Source organism: Aspergillus vadensis (genome assembly GCF_003184925.1).
Source record: "Aspergillus vadensis CBS 113365 unplaced genomic scaffold BO88scaffold_7, whole genome shotgun sequence".
Lineage (NCBI taxonomy): Eukaryota > Fungi > Ascomycota > Eurotiomycetes > Eurotiales > Aspergillaceae > Aspergillus > Aspergillus vadensis.
The window spans coordinates 274,719-292,461 of record NW_020292045.1 but is presented as its reverse complement, the minus strand read 5'-3'; the positions used below and the strand labels follow the sequence as shown (position 1 = coordinate 292,461).

At 51.0% G+C, this 17,743-nt stretch overlaps 5 protein-coding genes across 5 annotated transcripts; 3 read left to right on the top strand and 2 right to left on the bottom strand.

Annotated features, from left to right (window-relative positions):
- Window positions 1–408: 408 nt before the first annotated feature.
- BO88DRAFT_486734 (uncharacterized protein) lies at window positions 409–4,090 on the bottom strand. The gene is made up of 3 exons (XM_025712480.1): window positions 4,053–4,090; window positions 1,521–3,989; window positions 409–1,469 (listed from the first exon to the last, which is right to left on the bottom strand). Exons 1-3 carry the CDS (start codon window positions 4,071–4,073, stop codon window positions 495–497), a joined length of 3,465 nt encoding a protein of 1,154 aa, XP_025564396.1. The 5' UTR covers window positions 4,074–4,090; the 3' UTR covers window positions 409–494.
- A 133-nt stretch (window positions 4,091–4,223) lies between these two features.
- Window positions 4,224–10,118, top strand: utp10 (snoRNA-binding rRNA-processing protein UTP10). The gene is made up of 5 exons (XM_025704737.1): window positions 4,224–4,730; window positions 4,785–7,824; window positions 7,881–9,278; window positions 9,329–9,473; window positions 9,523–10,118. Exons 1-5 carry the CDS (start codon window positions 4,354–4,356, stop codon window positions 9,963–9,965), a joined length of 5,403 nt encoding a protein of 1,800 aa, XP_025564395.1. The 5' UTR covers window positions 4,224–4,353; the 3' UTR covers window positions 9,966–10,118.
- Window positions 10,119–10,924: 806 nt separating this feature from the next.
- BO88DRAFT_486732 (glutathione S-transferase family protein) lies at window positions 10,925–11,698 on the top strand (the record flags this gene model as incomplete). The annotated part of the gene is made up of 2 exons (XM_025712479.1): window positions 10,925–11,295; window positions 11,373–11,698. 2 exons carry the CDS (start codon window positions 10,925–10,927, stop codon window positions 11,665–11,667), a joined length of 666 nt encoding a protein of 221 aa, XP_025564394.1. The 3' UTR covers window positions 11,668–11,698.
- A 1,171-nt stretch (window positions 11,699–12,869) lies between these two features.
- BO88DRAFT_403573 (uncharacterized protein) lies at window positions 12,870–13,844 on the bottom strand. Its single transcript, XM_025706399.1, has one exon. It carries the CDS (start codon window positions 13,347–13,349, stop codon window positions 13,164–13,166), a length of 186 nt encoding a protein of 61 aa, XP_025564393.1. The 5' UTR covers window positions 13,350–13,844; the 3' UTR covers window positions 12,870–13,163.
- A 1,206-nt stretch (window positions 13,845–15,050) lies between these two features.
- On the top strand, window positions 15,051–16,981 carry BO88DRAFT_251390 (arrestin (or S-antigen), N-terminal domain protein). The gene is made up of 2 exons (XM_025702219.1): window positions 15,051–15,456; window positions 15,516–16,981. The coding sequence occupies exons 1-2, from the start codon at window positions 15,252–15,254 to the stop codon at window positions 16,844–16,846; spliced, it is 1,536 nt and encodes a 511-aa protein (XP_025564392.1). The 5' UTR covers window positions 15,051–15,251; the 3' UTR covers window positions 16,847–16,981.
- The last annotated feature ends 762 nt before the right edge of the window (window positions 16,982–17,743 follow it).

Below are 17,743 nucleotides of genomic sequence, written 5' to 3'. Positions count from 1 at the left end.
TGAGAGTGATCCTTGAGAGGGGGGCGGGGCGGTTGTGCCGTTTGAGGTATAGGAGTTAGTAGGGGAAGAGGGTCGTTGATTGTGACTGGGTAGGATATTGGGTGAGTATTGTGATATAATATATATAATACCTTGTGCTGGTGATATTCTGTGATGGCGGCTGAGAGTGGTAAATATATATTCATTCTATGGGGGGTCGCTATTTTCGGCTCAATATATAGGTACCTACTTAGTATACCGTGCAGGCACTTAAAGTTCGAGATACTCATACTATCGGTGATTCATGTCAGATTTCGACTACATGTTGAGCATATGTCAGGTACGAAGGTCTTGTGTCTTAAGATGTACAGCCAGCACCACGCATTTTAGAAAACTCACCAAGCTACTAATGAGATCCTATTGAAGTAGAAGCAGTACACGAGTGGTTCATTTATTGGCATTTCGCCACACTAGTAAATAAGTAAAAAAACCCGCATCAAGCGGTATCTACAGCTCTACTTACTCTGCATCTCATCCTCACTATCCTTATCCTCGGGCATAGTAATTGGCAACCCTGAACCCGAAAAAATCCTCTTCCGCTGCATCTCCACCGCAATATCATCCAGCTCATTCTCAATATCCAGGTGAATCCGCAGTCCCTTCTCAACAAGCACATTATAAACATGCCTGAGTTCATCAAACCCCATCCCGTCACCCTTCCGACTCTCCTGCGGATGCTGCTCCCGGATAACATCTGCCCGGAGATGAGTGAACGCAAGCATGATAAGCTCCTTCGACCAAGGGCAGGCGCGCATCCCGCGGTAAAAGACATTCTTTGCTCGTTGTATGTCGTTACGAGACAGTTCGAAGAGGATGTAGAGTTTCCAGATGGTGATGCTGGAGTGGCCGGTGGAGGTATTAGAGCCGTGGTGGATGCTGTCGCCAATGGCTTTCTCGAATGCCGCACGGACAGAGTGCATGGTTGATCCGGCGTAAGTAGGACGGTTTAGCTCGGTGTAAATTGAAAAGAGATGTGTCGTTATGGGTACTGGAGCGGCTGTGAGGTTGTCTGTGTTGGTCTTGATGCTGGTGATGTCTCGTATTGTGTCGCGAACGCGCTCTTCAATGCGAAACCGGGATTCGTTCCAGGCAAAGAGGGATAGAAATATGGTGTTGTGGCGAGACAGTGATATGCTTTCGGATAAGAGGGAACGAATATGTGAGGGTTTGTAAATGCCACTTGTGCGGATGTGGTGATACAGAAGTCGGGCCCGGGATTGATGGAGGAGTTCGGTCGTGAAGTTTGCGAATGACTTGGACTGGTCGGCTAGGGCAGCTAGCCTGAAAAATGCATTGTGATAGTATTCCAGGGACCTGCTTAGATCGAGGGAATTGGAGAGGTACGATAGAATAGCTAGGCAGTCTATGCATGACGTGAAGACGATTGGCTTCTCGTTCGCAAGACCAATTTCCTGTGCTTCTGAAAGGTACTAGATGGAAAGTCAGCATAGTGGAAGGGCCAGTGAATCTGATAAACATACACTTTGTGTCTTCAGCAAACTTGTCGGGCTGAAGGATGGGTGACTGGAAGCATCGGAAAGGATCTTCAGATCAATGCTATTCTGGGGCATCGAAAGGAGGAGATGAGATGCTTGGGCCACATTTTCAGCGTCGAGAAGCTCCCAAATCCAGGTGCGCCACACAATAATACTGTCCACCCTGTCGCGATCAGGAAAGGACTTGCTCATAGAGAGGGAAGTCGCCCATACATGATCGGCGGCTGCTTGATTGCCGAAACGCCGCTCTATCAGAGCATAAGCATTGTAAAGTCGCAGGCTAGACGATCGCTTCTTGAGCAGCGATTTCGCGAATTTTCTCGCATCCTTGCTTTTACATGCGAGTTCAAGAGCAAGACCATATTCTGCTAGATCATCATTTTCAGGATGCGCTTCTATCAACGATCGGACGACTCTGCGGACCCACACAGGGTCGACATCAGATTGTGAATTCGAAGTGGCGTCGCTCCAGGTTTTAAGGGCAGAAAACCATTGAGCAGGATCAGCAAACAAAGTATCCAGCGTGATTATATAGTTTGGATGAGGGAAAAGCATAGGGGGTGCAACCGTGGACTCAATGTCAGCGGCCACATCAGGGAGCCAGTCCGCAAGCGTTGCATAGAAATTGCTTGCAAATTCGTTCCGCACAAAGCCATCCCCATTCCAACGACTTGTCGTACCCCAACTGTCAACCGACGAAACGGGTGGGAGATGAGAATAATAGAAAAAGCTATCAATCAGCACTCCTACACGCGTTGGCTGCCATGCCAGCGACAGAATTTCTTCGAGATCAGGTGCGATGATTACTCTGTAGGGATCATCTTCCTCCGAATCATCAATACTGCGGGCTGGCAACCGAGCATTGACGATTCGTTCCCGTTCGTACGGTGCCCAGGAGGCAAACACGGCTTTTGAGTCCAGTTGAAATGGAAGCTTTTCGCTTGCACTCGTATTTTGCAGCACATTTCCCTCGTTTTTCCACCCTTTCGCGCCCGCCTCTCCGATGCGGGAGACCTCCGACTCCCAGAACTCCAAAAAAGCCGGTATCACCTCTTCTGAGCCTTCGCTTCTATCAAGCGAGCCGGGTCGGTAGAAAGTCAGCTCCAGAAGACCTTGCCAAAGAGCCGCGGCATGCTCTGTAAACCCAGCTTCCCGGATGAATAATGTCAACCTAAGGAACAGATAAAAGTGGATCTGGGTCTTCTCGGGTTTCTCGAAAGAAGACTTATTGAGTCTCAGACACTCCAGAAAGGTTGCAAGGCATCGCTCATACGTGAAGTCCAGAAATTCAGTTTGACGGAAGTCGAGATACCGGATCCAAAGGTTGATGTGCTCGGAATTTGATTTCAGTATCGTCTGCCACTGAGCAGATAGCTTCTTGGTGTCCCAGAGTTTTGCCCCCTCTTCGAGAAGGCCGAGCAAGAGGCGATCCTTTGCAGGGCTCGGTCCCACCTTTTTCAATGCTTTCTCGTACAGCGATAGCTTGATGTCGGCTAGGCCCATCTTTTCTGCATATGTCAAAGAGCCATATTCCCTTTCCGGTCCTCGAAGGAGCGATTCTTGATGGTCGATAAGCGTCAGCCACGCGGAGACGTCATCGGGGTGTTTTTCGACAGTCTGCAGTAACTCCGCATTGCGCTGCTTGATCTCCTGGTCGGGGTCACTCCGGCCGCCCTCTCTATCCGAATCCGTATCGGATACGGCTTCAACATCACTGGGCAAGTCATCCTCTGGCTTTGCTTTGCCGTGAATCGACCGATATGCGTGTTTTTCATCATCCGAGTCGACTTCCAACAGATCCAGGTGCTTTCCATTCCTAGATACACTCAAGGAAATGTAGTCTCGTGACGTATCTGCGGCTGCATCCACCAGCGATTCTGGCCGTACTCGAAGTAATCGGGATCTACCCTTGTCTAGTCCTGCGAGCAGATTCTTCGCCTTCTTCTTTGACTTTCCCTCTTTCTTCTCGTTCGTGACGATCAACACGTCCTCGACAGCGCTTTCCCGGTCGATCTTATAGCTGGAAGGCAATCCCAAGACGTTGCCCCGACCGACGCGATAATACTGTGGAACGCTATATCGATGTAACGTTCCATATATGAGGTTGTAGCGATCGCCCTTGCTATCTATAACATACAAATCCGAGGCTTCCTCGGGCGGGTGCTTCACGGTGCGGGTCGATGTGGATGCTCTTGGATATTCGGGGGTGGGCTCTCGGCGGCGATGACTTGCTTCTTTTCGAGAGGGCCGATGCTCCCTATGGCTCCTACGACGTTCTCGGGACCTAGAACGGTCATGATGGCTGCTATGTCTCGACCGATGCCTCGAGTGGTGGCTAGATTTCACATCGCGGTCGGAGGTATCGCGACTGGGGCGCCCGGGCGGCCGATCAGCTTCGGACGGAGGTGCTGGCCGCGGCTTGAAGCTGGCGAAGCGGGGGATGGATTTCTTTTCCTAATGTGAAATTTGATTAGCATCATACGAGTAGATAGAGCGCAATATTTGAGTCAAACATACCTGGGAGCCAGACGAATCCATGCTCCTGGAGAGATGAGGCCTGCCTTTTTGAGGGGGAGCTTCAACCAAAGGCGGCGGCGATGGCAGGCTGGAAAAACTAGGTTCCCGCTTCCCGCATTTTTTTCCGGTTTGGTTCCAACGGCCTCAAAAAAAAGTTGCTCCGAGCCATTCGAGATCTCCACGCTGCTCGGGGAATTACTGCCCGCCAACGCTTGGGGTCTTGACAAAGTTTTTCGGTGTTGATATTTGAGGGATGGATGTGATTTGCAGTTATCGATAAACAAATTTTTTCATCGTCAACATGGCCTCGTCCCTCGCCGCGCAGCTGTCGCAGATTGCGGCAAAGTCGACAAATCAGTTGAACCTCAAAGCGCAACGCATTGCGCACTCGCAGTCTCTCATCTTTGACTGGAAGACCGCCACTACACAGGATTTCGATACCGTCTACCAAATATGCTTCGAAGGTTTCCAGGAGTTATGTCAGCTCGATCCTCGTTTCGCGTCGTTCGAGCGCACCATCTTCAGCGAACAGAGCAAGGCGGAGGACCGAACAGAGATGAACGCTGCTCAGAATAAGGAGCTGGACACTGTTCTGGAGGCTTTCCTTGCCCTCGTTGGAGGCCACTTGCTGCTGAGCCCGGCCGTGAAAGCCGTTGACTGGCTTATCCGGCGTTTTCGGTATGTCTGGCATGGGGGACTCGATCTTCATTCAACGCGCTAACAGGCTTATAGGGTGCATGAGTATAACACAGAATTCACAATCCTCACTTTCCTCCCTTACTATACCACCCCACTCTTCCTCAACCTCCTTTCGATCCTGCCCGAAGACCTGACACCGACCTTCAAAATCCTCAACCCGTACAAGAAGAGCCAAATCAACCCTCCACGCCATCCTCTCGTGCACAGCGCTACTACCAACAAACACTTCCTCGCCGCTGTCAACAGATACACCCTCCAAGTCAGCAAACAGCGGGCGCATCATCATGCGCTTTTGTCGTTTTGGGCGGGAACTTTGACCGAGGCGGTTGCGGGGATGTTGGACTCGGCTCGCTCTGGCCGACGGGAACTCGAGAAGGAAAAGCATGAGGATGTTATCATGAAGGTTCTGCCGGTCCTCAACGACGGTCTGGCTCTGAAGGACGTCTCCGAGCTGGTGATTGGCTGCTACATGGTTTGCGTGGTTCTTGCCCAGAAATCTTCTCTCAAAGACAAGCTTCTCGATGGACTGATGGAGGCCGTTGCCGGATCATGGACGGACGAGACTAAGGAATCGGGCCTGATTTGCTTGTCAGTCCTGGCACAGAAGAAGCCCGACGCCCGGATCCCCAAGCGCGCCCTTAAGGCGGTGCTTCGCTTGGAAGATCCCGTGCAGCAGCTGTCTCTAATCTCAGCACAGTATCCGACATCGCACTTGCTTCTTGGCTTGGTTGCGGGATGTGTCGATGATCTCTCGAAGCAGAAGGATTCATCACGTTTGGATCTGCTGTCGCTGTTGTTCGAGACCAATCTTCTGGGCGAGCAGGAAGCGGGCCAGGCCATCGCTATTATTCTCCAATCCGTCAGCCGTGCTCATACAGAGGGTGTGCTTTCCTTGGACGCTCAGACTCACCTCGCAGAACTTGTCCAGCACTTTACTCAGTCCGAATCACTCCGACCCATCTTCCAGAAAACGATCGAGGAATCCTCCATCGATGTCGCGGCACTCGAACATAACCTACAAACTGTGATCGAATCTGTACCCACCACCACACCAGCCATTGAAGACGTTGAGATGGAAGATGCCCAGCAAGAAGCAGTCGAAGATAATTTTGCCTCTGTCCTTGAGTCAGTGGCAGGCAAGAATTTGGAAGCTTCTGCTCTCAGTGCGCAATCGATGCCCGCCTATGAGAGCCTGGTGCAGACCTTTGCACTTGCTGTCGGATCCCAGGATAAATTGCAGGCTTTTGTCGACTTGCCTGGTCTCAAGAAGGCAGATGCCTCAACATCGCCACAGTACCTGTCATTCTTTATCCGCACTTTCTCCGGCTCGTACCCCATCGGCACAAGGATCACCGCACTAAACCAAATCTCGTCCCTCCTTACTTCCGCTAGTCCCGATGTCGATCTTCAGGCACTCCTGCCATTCCTACTGGTTGCTCTGGCAGATTCCTCGGAGAGAGTTCGGCGCGAGGCAGCGGGCGTTCTGGCCACAATTGGGAGCTTGTACAAGAAGAGCAAGAAGGGCGACGCCAACGTTTGGGCACGCGACACGATTTACGGCAAACAATCGAAGAACGTCCAGTGGATCGCCGGCCGCGATGTGCAGAAGATCGTCGAGCGCGCCTTCCTTCCCGGCCTCGAGGAATATGTCCTCGATCAAGCCCACATTGGCCGGGTACTTGAGGCCACATTGCGCGGATCTTCAACTTCCGACTCTGGCGCAACGGAACTGAAGAAGCCCCTTCGCTTGAGCCTCTTCACCTTCCTCTGTTCCCACGCTGTGCAGATGCCCCTCTATGCTCCAAAATTGTCTTTGCTCAAGCTTCTTAACCGCGTCGATAAGGCCGGCGGAACAACCCGTACCAAGGAACTTGGTCCGTTCTTGAAGACGTGGCGGGATATGAAGGAGCAGACAGCCAAGGACGTCTGTGAACGGGAGCGCGTGTCTGTCGCAGATGTCGACCGAGAGGCTGTCTTGACGGTCACCCCCAAGGACAAGGACGCTATTACTCTGCTGTTGTCTAATGTTAGCCCCTACTCGGATTCCCTACGGCCCTCTTTCGTCACAGCCATCTTCAACCGCATGAAGGCTGTTTGGGGGACTGTTCCAGAGGAGCTGCAGGTCGACGCCGCAGAGAAGCTGTTCGAGATCTCTCTCGAAGATGTCCAGACTCCACTGGTTCACGGCTGCAGGGAAGTTCTTCGCAGTGTGGAACTCACCGGTTCTGTGCTTCTCCAATTCCTTCGGAAGATCCCCGTGTCTATCACGGACATGGAGTCTCTCGGACCGGCGCCCAAGCGGAGACGCACTAGTCAGAACAACATGGTCGCTATGACCATCAAGGATGAAGCCAAGCTCAGCCAGCTCATGGAGAAGATGACTTTCATCCTGGAACTGGTCGACAGCTCGACCCCTGAGGCTCATCCTGAGTTGGCCGATGGATTGTTCCAGACTTTGGCCGCACTTCATCATTTCAAGGCCCAGATCCAGTCTGGCTTGAGCTACTTGCTGAGCTTGACGCTTGGCAGCCTTCTTGCCATCGTCAATCGGTCCAAGGGAACTGCAAAGGCTCTATTCGACACCTCCGTTATCCGGGCCGACCTCGTTGTTGACTGTGTTCGTACCACTGACAGCCCGCAAGTACAGAACGCAGCTCTTCTGCTCGTCGCGGGCTTGTCCGTTATTGCTCCTGAATTGGTTCTCCACAGCGTGATGCCCATCTTCACCTTCATGGGCTCTAGTGTCCTGCGCAAGGACGATGAATACTCAGTCTCCGTGATCGATCAGACAATCGATCAAGTTGTCCCCGCTCTCATCCAGTCCCTGCGCAACCAGAAGCGTGATGTTGTGTCCGGAACTTCCGAGTTGTTGCTCAGCTTCACTGCTGCCTTTGAGCATATTCCTTCTCACCGCCGCCTGCGTTTGTTCCATGCTTTGGTCACCAAGCTCGGAACTCAGGAGTTCTTGTTCGCGGTTCTGGCTATGCTCGCCAATCGGTATGCTCTGGATAAGGACGTTCTCATCCTGATGACAGGGTTGGTATCTGATGCTAGTGCACCGGTTGAACTCAGCGTAAGTCATTTGATATTGCATGCATCTTTGCACGTCGTTGCTGACTTCTTCAATAGACATACAGCAAATACTTGGACCTGGTCAAGGATTCACTCAGCTCCAAGCCCGGTATTTCCCAAGTTCTTCTCGGCATTGGTAGCGACGATGGCCGCGAACCCCAGAAGGTTGCAGTTGACTTGCTTCGCGCACTGGCTTATCTGTTCAAGCACTCGTCTCTGAAGGTGAAGATGGCCAAGGATTTCGCAACAGAGGAAGACAAGGTTGTTGGACAGATCCGCACGCTTTTCTCTCGCATTCTGGAGCAGGTCCTGGCCATTGGCGAATCCATGCAGAACGTCAAGCCTGTCAGCCAGGCCAGCGGCGATGTTCTCAGCGCTCTGTTTGGTACCCTGTCGCTCGTGGACTTCCTCGACACGATTGAGGTGCTGCTGCAACGTCGCAACGACGAACTGCGTCGTAAGGTTCTCCGACTTCTGGAAGGTCGCCTCCGTCAGAATCCTGAACGCGACGGTGCCTCGCAACACCGCATGCTCGACTTCCTGCCCACTCTGGTCAACATCGTCCAGTCATCGCCAGACATTCTCCTTAAGCACGCTGCAGTGGCCTGTATCGATCGCATTGCCGAGAAGTACGGCCGGAAGGAGCCGACCAAGGTCATCCATGCTGCCCAAGTGGTTGCTAGCGAAGCCTGCATTGGACAGGATGATGAGCGCATTCGCATCATGGGTGTCTTGTGTCTCGCATCTATGGCCGAGGTCCTTGGAGAGGCCATGATTCCCGCGCTTCCTGACGCCCTCAGCCGTTCCCTTGCCCTGCTCGAGCAGAGTCTGGAAGATGGAAAGGAGAATGCACGCCTGCACGACGCCGTCTTCTCTTTCTTCTCTGCACTTTTCATCCATATCCCCTTCATGGTGTCTGGCTCTCACCTGGACAAGATTCTTGTTCTCTCTTACAAGTCTGCTGTTTCTGAGGGTATTGAGGATGAGAGCCGTGAAGAAGCTCTCCAACTCATGGCACGCAAAGTTGATGTGGCTGCTACATTCGCTGCTATCGATCGCAACTGGCAGCATGCTGTCAAGGCAGGCCCCGACGCTACGAGAGAGACTCTGGGCGTCGTTAGCCTTGCTATCGAGAAGCACCAGAAGTCTGCGACTGTTAAGAACATTTCAGTTCTCACCAGCATCCTGTTCAAGGCATTCGACCTGCGTCGCGAACAAGTATCTCTGGATACCCAGGCCAACTTCGAATTGTCTGATGTGGACGAGATCGAGGATATCATCAACGAAGTCACGATCAAGATGATTTACAAGCTTAACGACACGACATTCCGCCCTATCTTCACCAAGCTGCTGGAGTGGGCGACCACTGGTGTTCCGAAGAAGGATGCCCGAGGCAGTCTGGCACGCCTTACCACGTTCTACAGGTTCCTCCAAGTCTTCTTTGGTACCCTCCAGGTATGTTTCTCCTTTGATTTCCCGACTCGGCCTTGTGCTAACCAATGCAGTCCATCGTTACCGGTTACTCGAGCTACATCCTCGAAAATGTGGTCTCTGTCCTGGGCAAGGCGAACCCCGCGAACCAGGACACCAAGAGCCTGTGGTTGGCCACGATGCGCATGCTCAAGAACTCCTTTGAGCATGACCAAGACGGTATGTTTACCCCAAATGTTTTCTGACGCAGTGTGCTGACTTGTTTAAGAATTCTGGCAATCCCCCTCTCACCTTACGGTGATCGCACAGCCTTTGATCTCTCAGCTCGCCCACGCCAAGAACTCGTCGACGGCATCCATCGTCATCGCGGAAGCCGTGCCCGCCCTCACGGAACTCGCCGTTGCTGCCGATTCCACCGACAACCACAAGGAGCTCAACACGGTGCTGATGCGTCTGCTCCGCCCCTCTGCCGGACCCAGCGGCAAGACCGCAGGCGGCGAGAACCCGCACACGCGCCTCGCTGCGCTCAAGGCCCAGCAGTCTCTCACGGAGCAGCTCGGCGAGGAATGGCTTGCTCTCCTGCCTGAAATGCTGCCCTACATCAGTGAACTGATGGAGGACGAGGACGAGAACGTGGAGAGAGAGGTCCGCAAATGGGTGAAGCAGATCGAGGATGTTCTGGGTGAGCGGTTGGATGACATGTTGACCTGATCGTGAGTACATTTTACTATCTAGACTTGGATGTTTGGCGTATCTTGGTTGGTGCTTGTAAATAAAAGTTACAGGACTTTTCGTCGCTTTCTGTTCGAGTGATCATATACCTGTTATATTAGACTATTGAAGCCTACTACTTTTCAAACTGTCTATACTTCTCCCTCTTAACGTACTTACGACTTCCTGATCTCTCGGTCTGTTCTCACCCCCGCGTCCTATGACTAATTGACCTATACGAGGCCGCTTTCAAATGTCCGGCGTATATTTGGAAAGAAGGACGATGAAGAGGGAAGTACTGCGCTATCTAAGGAAGATACATGCCATCAGTCTTGATACGATTTTACCTAGTATATCCCACCTATTCTTCCCACTCTTCGCCATTTCGCCACTTCGCCTTTCCAGACTGGGAGACTTCTAAATTCCATAAAGTTGTCGAGGGATGCCTTTGCGACCCGTCAAGTCTTACAAGTATAGTGAGACTGCCTCTTTCAGGATGTACCTGAGCATCCTACGAGCCAGTATATATCTGCCAGTAATTACGATGGTCCTAGCCTCGTTAGCAGTTGACTCCCTCATGTCGCTTCTTCTGAATTTCGAATCGACGGAATGACTGCCAAGACCACCTTCACCACCGAAAGCGGAAAACATACCCCAGATCCTTCTCCAACATGTACCTACCCCACCTCATATGCAAGTCACATCAATCATTTTATGTGGTATGCAGATCGGAGAAGGTCGTTTGACCCTTTCGAACACGTCAGTTTTGGGCACCCATACTCGACATCCGTTTTCAAGTAAAATGATGTCACCACCACTTTGTTCACAGCAACTGTTACTCCAAATGCCCTTTCAACAACCCCACTATAAAGTACGGCAATACCCTTTCTTCTATTGCAACCTTAATCCAACTTCCTGATTACTCCAACTTTACAGGAAGAAGTAATCAACCACCCAAAATGCAACCACTCCTCCTTCACGCGCACGCCACGGGCCCTAACCCCATCAAGATCGCCATCGCCCTCGAAGCCCTGCAAGTTCCCTACAACGTCAAACTATGGGAATTCGGCGATGACCGCGAAAAGGGTGTTAAGGGTGAGGTCTTCCTCAAAATCAACGAGAACGGCCGTGTACCTGCCCTTGAAGACCCCAACACTGGTGTGGTGTCGTGGGAATCGGGCGCTGTTATGAACTACGTCCGGCGCATCTATGACAAGGACAATCTTCTGGGTCCGAAGGGGTCGGAGCAGGATAGAGTGGATTTTGAAAAGTGGGAGTACTTTTTGCTTTCGACGCTCGGGCCGATGACAGGGCAGACGAATTGGTATAGGTATGCAGTAGTAATCTTTCTCTACTTATCAGGATATGTGAGGAGGGATTTTGGACTTCCTTGCTGATAAGGATCAGGCACTATAATGGGACTAAGAACGAGGATGCTCTGCAACGGTATGCGGCGCAGACGGAGCGATGCTATGGGGTGCTGGAGGGCCAGCTGAAGAAGTCCGGCGGGCAGAGTGTCTTGCCTGGACGGATTACAGCCGTTGACTACCACTTTGAGCCTTGGGTGCGAGAGTTTGATTTTGCCGGATTGTCGCTGGAGAAGTACCCTCTTATTACGCAGTGGCTGCGGGTGATGACGGGTCGGAAGGAGGTTCAGCAGGCTTATATCAAGATCCAGGGGGCTGCGCCGGAGTTTAACTAATGTCGCGTTGTGATGGCTCTCTATCCCACCGGCTCTGTTGATTTTAAAAGCGAAATGATCCACGTTGCATTATATCTTGACTGAAGGTATCCGTATGTAAGTTCAGGTCCGCAGAGGAGGAAGGAAAGACTGTAGGCAGAGGTCCTGTAGAAGCAAGAGGCAGGAACAGTGTCTTCTGGCGATTGAATTCCCCGACACCACATCGCCACCAACCTTTCTCCGCAGACTTTTATTATAGCTAAGATTCTAGCTCCTCTGATTACTCCATTCATTTTAGAATCTTACTTACAACAACATTATGGAAAATATTGGTACCAGCCCCTCCTCCGAAGGCAAAACCTCAACGGTATTGCGATAAAGTGCGCCGTGCTAGAGCTGCGGTGGAAAGAGTCCCAGCAAACGATAATATCTCGCAACTGCAAAATATATCTCGAGGCGATCGCTTTGGCTGCCGAAGTGAGATGAACCATCCAATTCCTCCATGACATGCGGGTCGGTAGCTGTCAGGCTTGAGGGTAGTAGTTTTTTAGTTAAGTTTGTGTTCAATTTATATTCTTTAACCTAATGCAGCCGCCTGATTGCGTGTGCTGCTATATAAGTCATACTCCCTGCCTGGTCTCAAAGCGTCCCAGCTCTGTAATAGAATTCCAATATAACAAATGAATGGACAGATCCTTGTATAAAGTCCAGAAGCTTTTATACAGACAGATATTTGCGGCGACTTCTCCTAGAATCTTTTTACACAGATATCTCCGGGTAGAGTAGATGCCCGCAATAGAATTTGATTCTGTAGTCTCTAAGCACCAAGAAGAAGGCCCCGTACCTCTTCTCGTATAAGTATAGCCTTCCTGGTGATAATCTACCATTATGCCACTGCAGGCAAGGCCCAAAGGAATACCAATATTCTAAATGATAGTGTCTGCATGAATTCATTTGTGGCTCTGGTATGCAGTCATGTTTGTTACGGTAGCCTGTCTTTTCCGAGAGGTCCACGATGTATATTATTATACCATAGCTTTGGCTCTGTTTAGTCTACTAGTACTCAATTACTATCAGAAAACTGTCAATGCACTGAGCTGAACGCACGCATCCGTCAATAGTAGTAGATCACAATGTATGTTATTACTGTTAATGTCTTATCCTCAGCTTGCTCTGGCTATGTGTGCTGTCAAGTGATTGCAATCAGATAGTTGTGGACGGTGGTTGGGCACAAGGTTCCTTCTGGAATTGACCCGATCGACCGACTAGTTAATATACTGCATTGAGTTGAAGTCTAGATTCTCTCCATTCATGCATTGATATGACAGTGCGCATGTCTAGTCTTCACTGGACACCTAGATCCCAGTCAAGCATTCCAGTAAGACGAGGTACTAGTGTCTCTCTATGCCCAAAGTATTGCTACCAATCATAGGCCATTAATATGCAACTGTGCAGGTAAGTAAAACGACCTTCCTATTCGGTATCGCCTTGGCACTGTGGTCTTAATTTTCCGACATTCAAAGCTTGGTACGACGGCTAATGCGCGCATTATGCAGATCAGACCTCGGAGTTACTTTGCTGTGCGTATTGTCATTAGCTGGAGTGATTGTGATGTGCATGTGCTCCATGGTCAGCAATTGAAGACCCGTTCGGGATCCCGATTCTGTCTTTTTGAATTGCATATAACAGTCCCGGTTTGGCATTAGGTTACTCCCGTATTGTTTGTTGCAACTAATAAACCTAGGTTGTAAGCCCATTGATATAGGATGCAAAATCTGCGAACAGCACCCTCGGTATAGATGTTGGCCGCGGAAAACAGGGACGGAAAAGCGCCCAACCGGCCCGTTTCTAGGCGAAGAACAGCATCAAAAGGGTGGCACCAGTGGAGTGGAATCGGAGATCCAGAGCGGGTACTCCATACATAGAACGGGAGGTCCCAGAAATTTTAAAGCCATTAAGAGCTCCACGAGCTCAGGAGGCGGAAATTCCGTGAAGAAAAAAAGGCCCTGATTGCGGTTAAGAGCGGAAAAGTCTGGAGCAACCCGGCGCGGCTATTCTCGCTTGGGTGCGGAATGAAGAGAGAACGGGGCCGGGAAACCGATGTGGACTCTATAGAAGCCGAGTTTGTCCTTGGTCGCTAGTTTTAAATTGATAGTAGTTCATCGCGAAGATTTGATGATAGATTGTGTCAGGGTGCATTGAAAGGCGCATTGAATTAAAAGCAAGCGAGGGTCGGAACCAACCTAAAATAGCGATGCGAACCAGCTGGAGTGACTGGTCAGAAGAACACGGCGGTCAGCGCCAATCGGGATGGGCTTTTTACCCCGGTGGCTTGCCAACGTTGTCACTTCAAGGGCGTGGACTTGGATCCATCCGTCGTCATCAAAAACCTTCGCCGATCACCCGAGAACTTGACTGGATGGTCTTTTGTCGCTCCGATGTCGCAAGCACTTGGACACGAACAGGCTGACAAGTCACGAAGTTCAACACTAATGAACGACTGGCTGAATGGGGGTTGTTTCTTTCGCGTAAGGATCAGAAGGTCCTTAACTCAATGGCGTGAGATCTACCACTATCACGCGAGGGGACTGCTCGTCAAGAATGTTCGAGCTGTTGTGACCCGACTCTTGCAGGTAGACCAAACTCTTAAGAGGATAGACGCGTATAGAACAACCCTGCAAATTAATCAAAGTAGTTCTAGTAGACCGACAATCATGGAAGATCAGCTAGCACTGGCGTCATTCGCATTCCTCTGGTGGGCATGAACCTGGTTACGAGCCAATTTGCTGTAGGGCGTGGAGGGCTTTGCTGGTCGGCAGTTGTCATCAAAGGGCGCGATGGGAAGCCCGCCAATCGCTGCTTTCCCGAGCAACTGACTTCACACACGGACTTCATTCCATGGACTCCATCGCATTGGTCAGTCCCCGTGCAGGATGCTCGTCGACCTATCAGCTGGCTCGGGCGCTTCGTTTTTAGGCTTTTCTTGTTCTTTCGGTCCCCTAACCCGCATGTTTCTGGACCGCTTCTAACATCCCCTTGGATCGAATATCAAAGCAATCACCACGTGCACGTGCATGTTCAGCATGACTCACAGAAGGGGTGGACGGAGTGCAGGAGGAGAGTTAGGGGATTCTTGCATCGTCAAGTTGGAAGTGAAAAAAGTACATATTCAAGCCAGGTTGCAATGCAAGCCCGAGAATAGCCAGAGACTCAAATAACAAAACCGGAAGTTGTTCCTGAACAGCATCAGATCCAGTTCTCGAACATTGAACTGCTCCACCGCTGCTTTTCCATTACCCAACGGCAACTGCCAGTCACCCCATCCCTACATTCACCCTAGAATTTTTATTCTTTTTTTATTACTGTTTTCTATTTTTTATTATCTCCTTTTATTCAGAGGACATTAAATATAAAAAAAAGCTTTTACTCCGCAGTCTTTCTGCCCAGATTTTCCTTTCTCCATCATTGCAGTCTCCCACTACAACCCTACCAGTTGCTTATCCCTGGGTGAATTGGTGATTCGTTCGCCAATCCCCTTCTATACTACCAACAGCTACCACCGCGGGTTCCTTTGTATACATACAATTGGATCTTCTATACCTGCAATGGCTACCTCATCGATCATCACGCGCGGCTCCAGCTCCCTTGCCAACTTTACGGTTCGCTCCCGCCCTAAGGTCGATATTATTCTCGCCAATCAAACGGATGGCTTGGTCCCTTCATTCACCACCGGAGACACCATCAAGGGTACGGTTACCATCACGGTCGATCATGATACTCGCTTTGATGACCTAGAGATTACATTCGAGGGTATGTTGGCTCAAGGAATACCAGGAGAATACCAGGGATAGTCATACTGACTGGCTCAGGAACTTCGAGGACCTCGGTGGAGCGCCAATCGATGCCCGGCCGGACTGGGGCTTACCATACATTCCTCCGACTGCGACAGCCCATCGATGAGTCCGCATATCCCACCCCCCGGGTTCTTGAACCCGGGCGCAACTATGAGTTTCCTTTCACCTTTGTGGTACCTGAGCGTCTACTGCCCCATATCTGTAACCACGCCAAAACCAATCTGCATGTCGAACAATCGCACACGCTGCTGCCACCCTCGTTTGGTGATCCTATGATAGCCAGCAACCGCAAATCGGTCATCGACGACATGGCCCCCGAAATGTGCCGCATCTCCTATCTCGTTCGTGTGACCCTCCAGAGAAAGCCCATGGCCCAGAACGCCTCCCCGGTAACGCTAGTGTCCGTTGGGAAAAAGGTGCGGGTCATTCCTGCGGTGGATGAGGAACCACCCCTTAATGTGGAGGACAATGATGGCTTGTACAGCGTCCGCAAAGAAAAGGATGTGAAACGTGGCTTAATGAGGGGGAAGTTGGGCCGATTGGTGCTGGCTGCCGCACAGCCCAAGCCAGTGCAGTTGACTCCATCCGACACTGGGAACTGCGATTCGGTGAGCACCGTTGCCACAATGCAGCTACGCTTCGATCCGGTAGGCGACGAGCAGCCCCCTCGCCTAGGCACTGTCTGGAGCAAACTCCGAGTGTCGACTTTCTACAGCTCTGATCCCTGGGGAGATTATCCGTCCGCCGCCTGTATCAAATCCTGGGCGCAGATGGGCCGCGCAATGTACACCGAAACTGTACCACTGTCCACCATGTGCGTTGCATCCGCACAATGGACCAAACACACCGACACCGATCTCGAACGCCGTGACTCCATGCACTCGACCTCGTCTACTGACTCATTGCCGAGTCCATCAGCCTCGTTCGCCGGAAACACCTACTATACCGCGTCGGTCGTTGTGCCAGTCACCCTCCCCAAAGCCAAGTCATTTGTGCCGACGTTCTACTCCTGTTTGATCGCACGCGCCTACGCCCTGGAACTTAGCATCTCTTACCACGCCGCTAATTCCAGAATCCTGACGCCCACCGCATCCCTGAAGGTCCCACTTCAGCTGACCTGCGAAGCGCGGCCAGGCACCGGAACTAAGGGCACCGTGGTCGACATTTCCCAGGATGAAGTGAACACGCAATTTTTCAGCCCTCGCAGTATTGCGCCCCCATCTGTCTCCGAGCTCGTCCCTATTGCACCACCCGCGTACACGTCTGTCCAGGTTTCCAACCTGCCTCCTGACCGCTCGAGAATGTTACCACCATCGGTGACCAACTCCGGCAGCGTTAGAGTTTAGGGGCGCCCTGCTACTGCGGTGCTGCCAAGGCAACACATAATTCCCAGGGGTGGACCCAGATGTTACGTTCTTTCTTTCTCTTCTATTGGCGTTTTGGTTTCATGTGGTTACAATATACCCAGGTTTGCAAAGTATGAGCAGAAAAAGTTTGTCATTCGGGGATACCCAGCATGATGTTGATTTACCAGGCATTGCATATGGCTTGATTAGGGAATGGAATCCCTTTATACTTAATTAATCAATGAATGAATATAGTCGTTGGAATTGAATTATGACCAACAATCCCTCTGCCACGGGCACCTTCCCATTACGGGGGGTAGGGTCCGCGGAGTACGTACATATGTAACTAGAAACTCATCCTCATCTTGAACATCATTTTCAACTTATAAGCAATGCAAAGCACTACTACATTTGATTACCTTTCCAATCCATCTCCTATGATAGATTAAATTGCTCAACGACCGAGATCCGGACGTACGCAGCACCCTCTTTCGTCAACCTGTAGGGGGGGTTTCAGCCAGACGCCAGATGAATGCACTGACAGTGGCGAAGTGTAGGGTTTCAGCTCCGTTATTGATTGATGAGTTCTATTATAGTCCACTCGAGCCTCAGATGATGTTTTCTGGTGGCTATGCAGACATTGAATCACTAGAATACGAATACATGCGGCGACCTATTATATAGGTTATTACACTCAGTATAGACCAGCAGTAGAAAGAGACTTGAATTAACTAGACCTCATAATCATTTTCTCTCTCACAAGTATTCTCTGATGCTAAGGGTATATCCAATCACCCCATCCACCTAGCGTTTCAGGCCCCACTCATATTCCGGGGTAACCAACCTCCGAACAAAGGCGGGACCTGCATCGGCCTGCCTGATCCGGTTCTCGGCGAG

Bases quoted from the DNA above. Each gene is read 5' to 3' on its own strand.
- BO88DRAFT_486734 (XM_025712480.1), bottom strand. From the start codon at position 4,073: ATGGATTCGTCTGGCTCCCAG. The intron at 3,990-4,052 runs GTATGTTTGACT...ATTTCACATTAG, and splicing joins TGGATTCGTCTGGCTCCCAG to GAAAAGAAATCCATCCCCCG. The intron at 1,470-1,520 runs GTATGTTTATCA...CTTTCCATCTAG, and splicing joins GTTTGCTGAAGACACAAAGT to TACCTTTCAGAAGCACAGGA.
- utp10 (XM_025704737.1), top strand. From the start codon at position 4,354: ATGGCCTCGTCCCTCGCCGCGCAGCTGTCGCAGATTGCGGCAAAGTCG. The intron at 7,825-7,880 runs GTAAGTCATTTG...CTTCTTCAATAG, and splicing joins GTGCACCGGTTGAACTCAGC to ACATACAGCAAATACTTGGA. The intron at 9,474-9,522 runs GTATGTTTACCC...GACTTGTTTAAG, and splicing joins CTTTGAGCATGACCAAGACG to AATTCTGGCAATCCCCCTCT.
- BO88DRAFT_403573 (XM_025706399.1), bottom strand. From the start codon at position 13,349: ATGCCAAACCGGGACTGTTATATGCAATTCAAAAAGACAGAATCGGGA.
- BO88DRAFT_251390 (XM_025702219.1), top strand. From the start codon at position 15,252: ATGGCTACCTCATCGATCATCACGCGCGGCTCCAGCTCCCTTGCCAAC. The intron at 15,457-15,515 runs GTATGTTGGCTC...TGACTGGCTCAG, and splicing joins CCTAGAGATTACATTCGAGG to GAACTTCGAGGACCTCGGTG.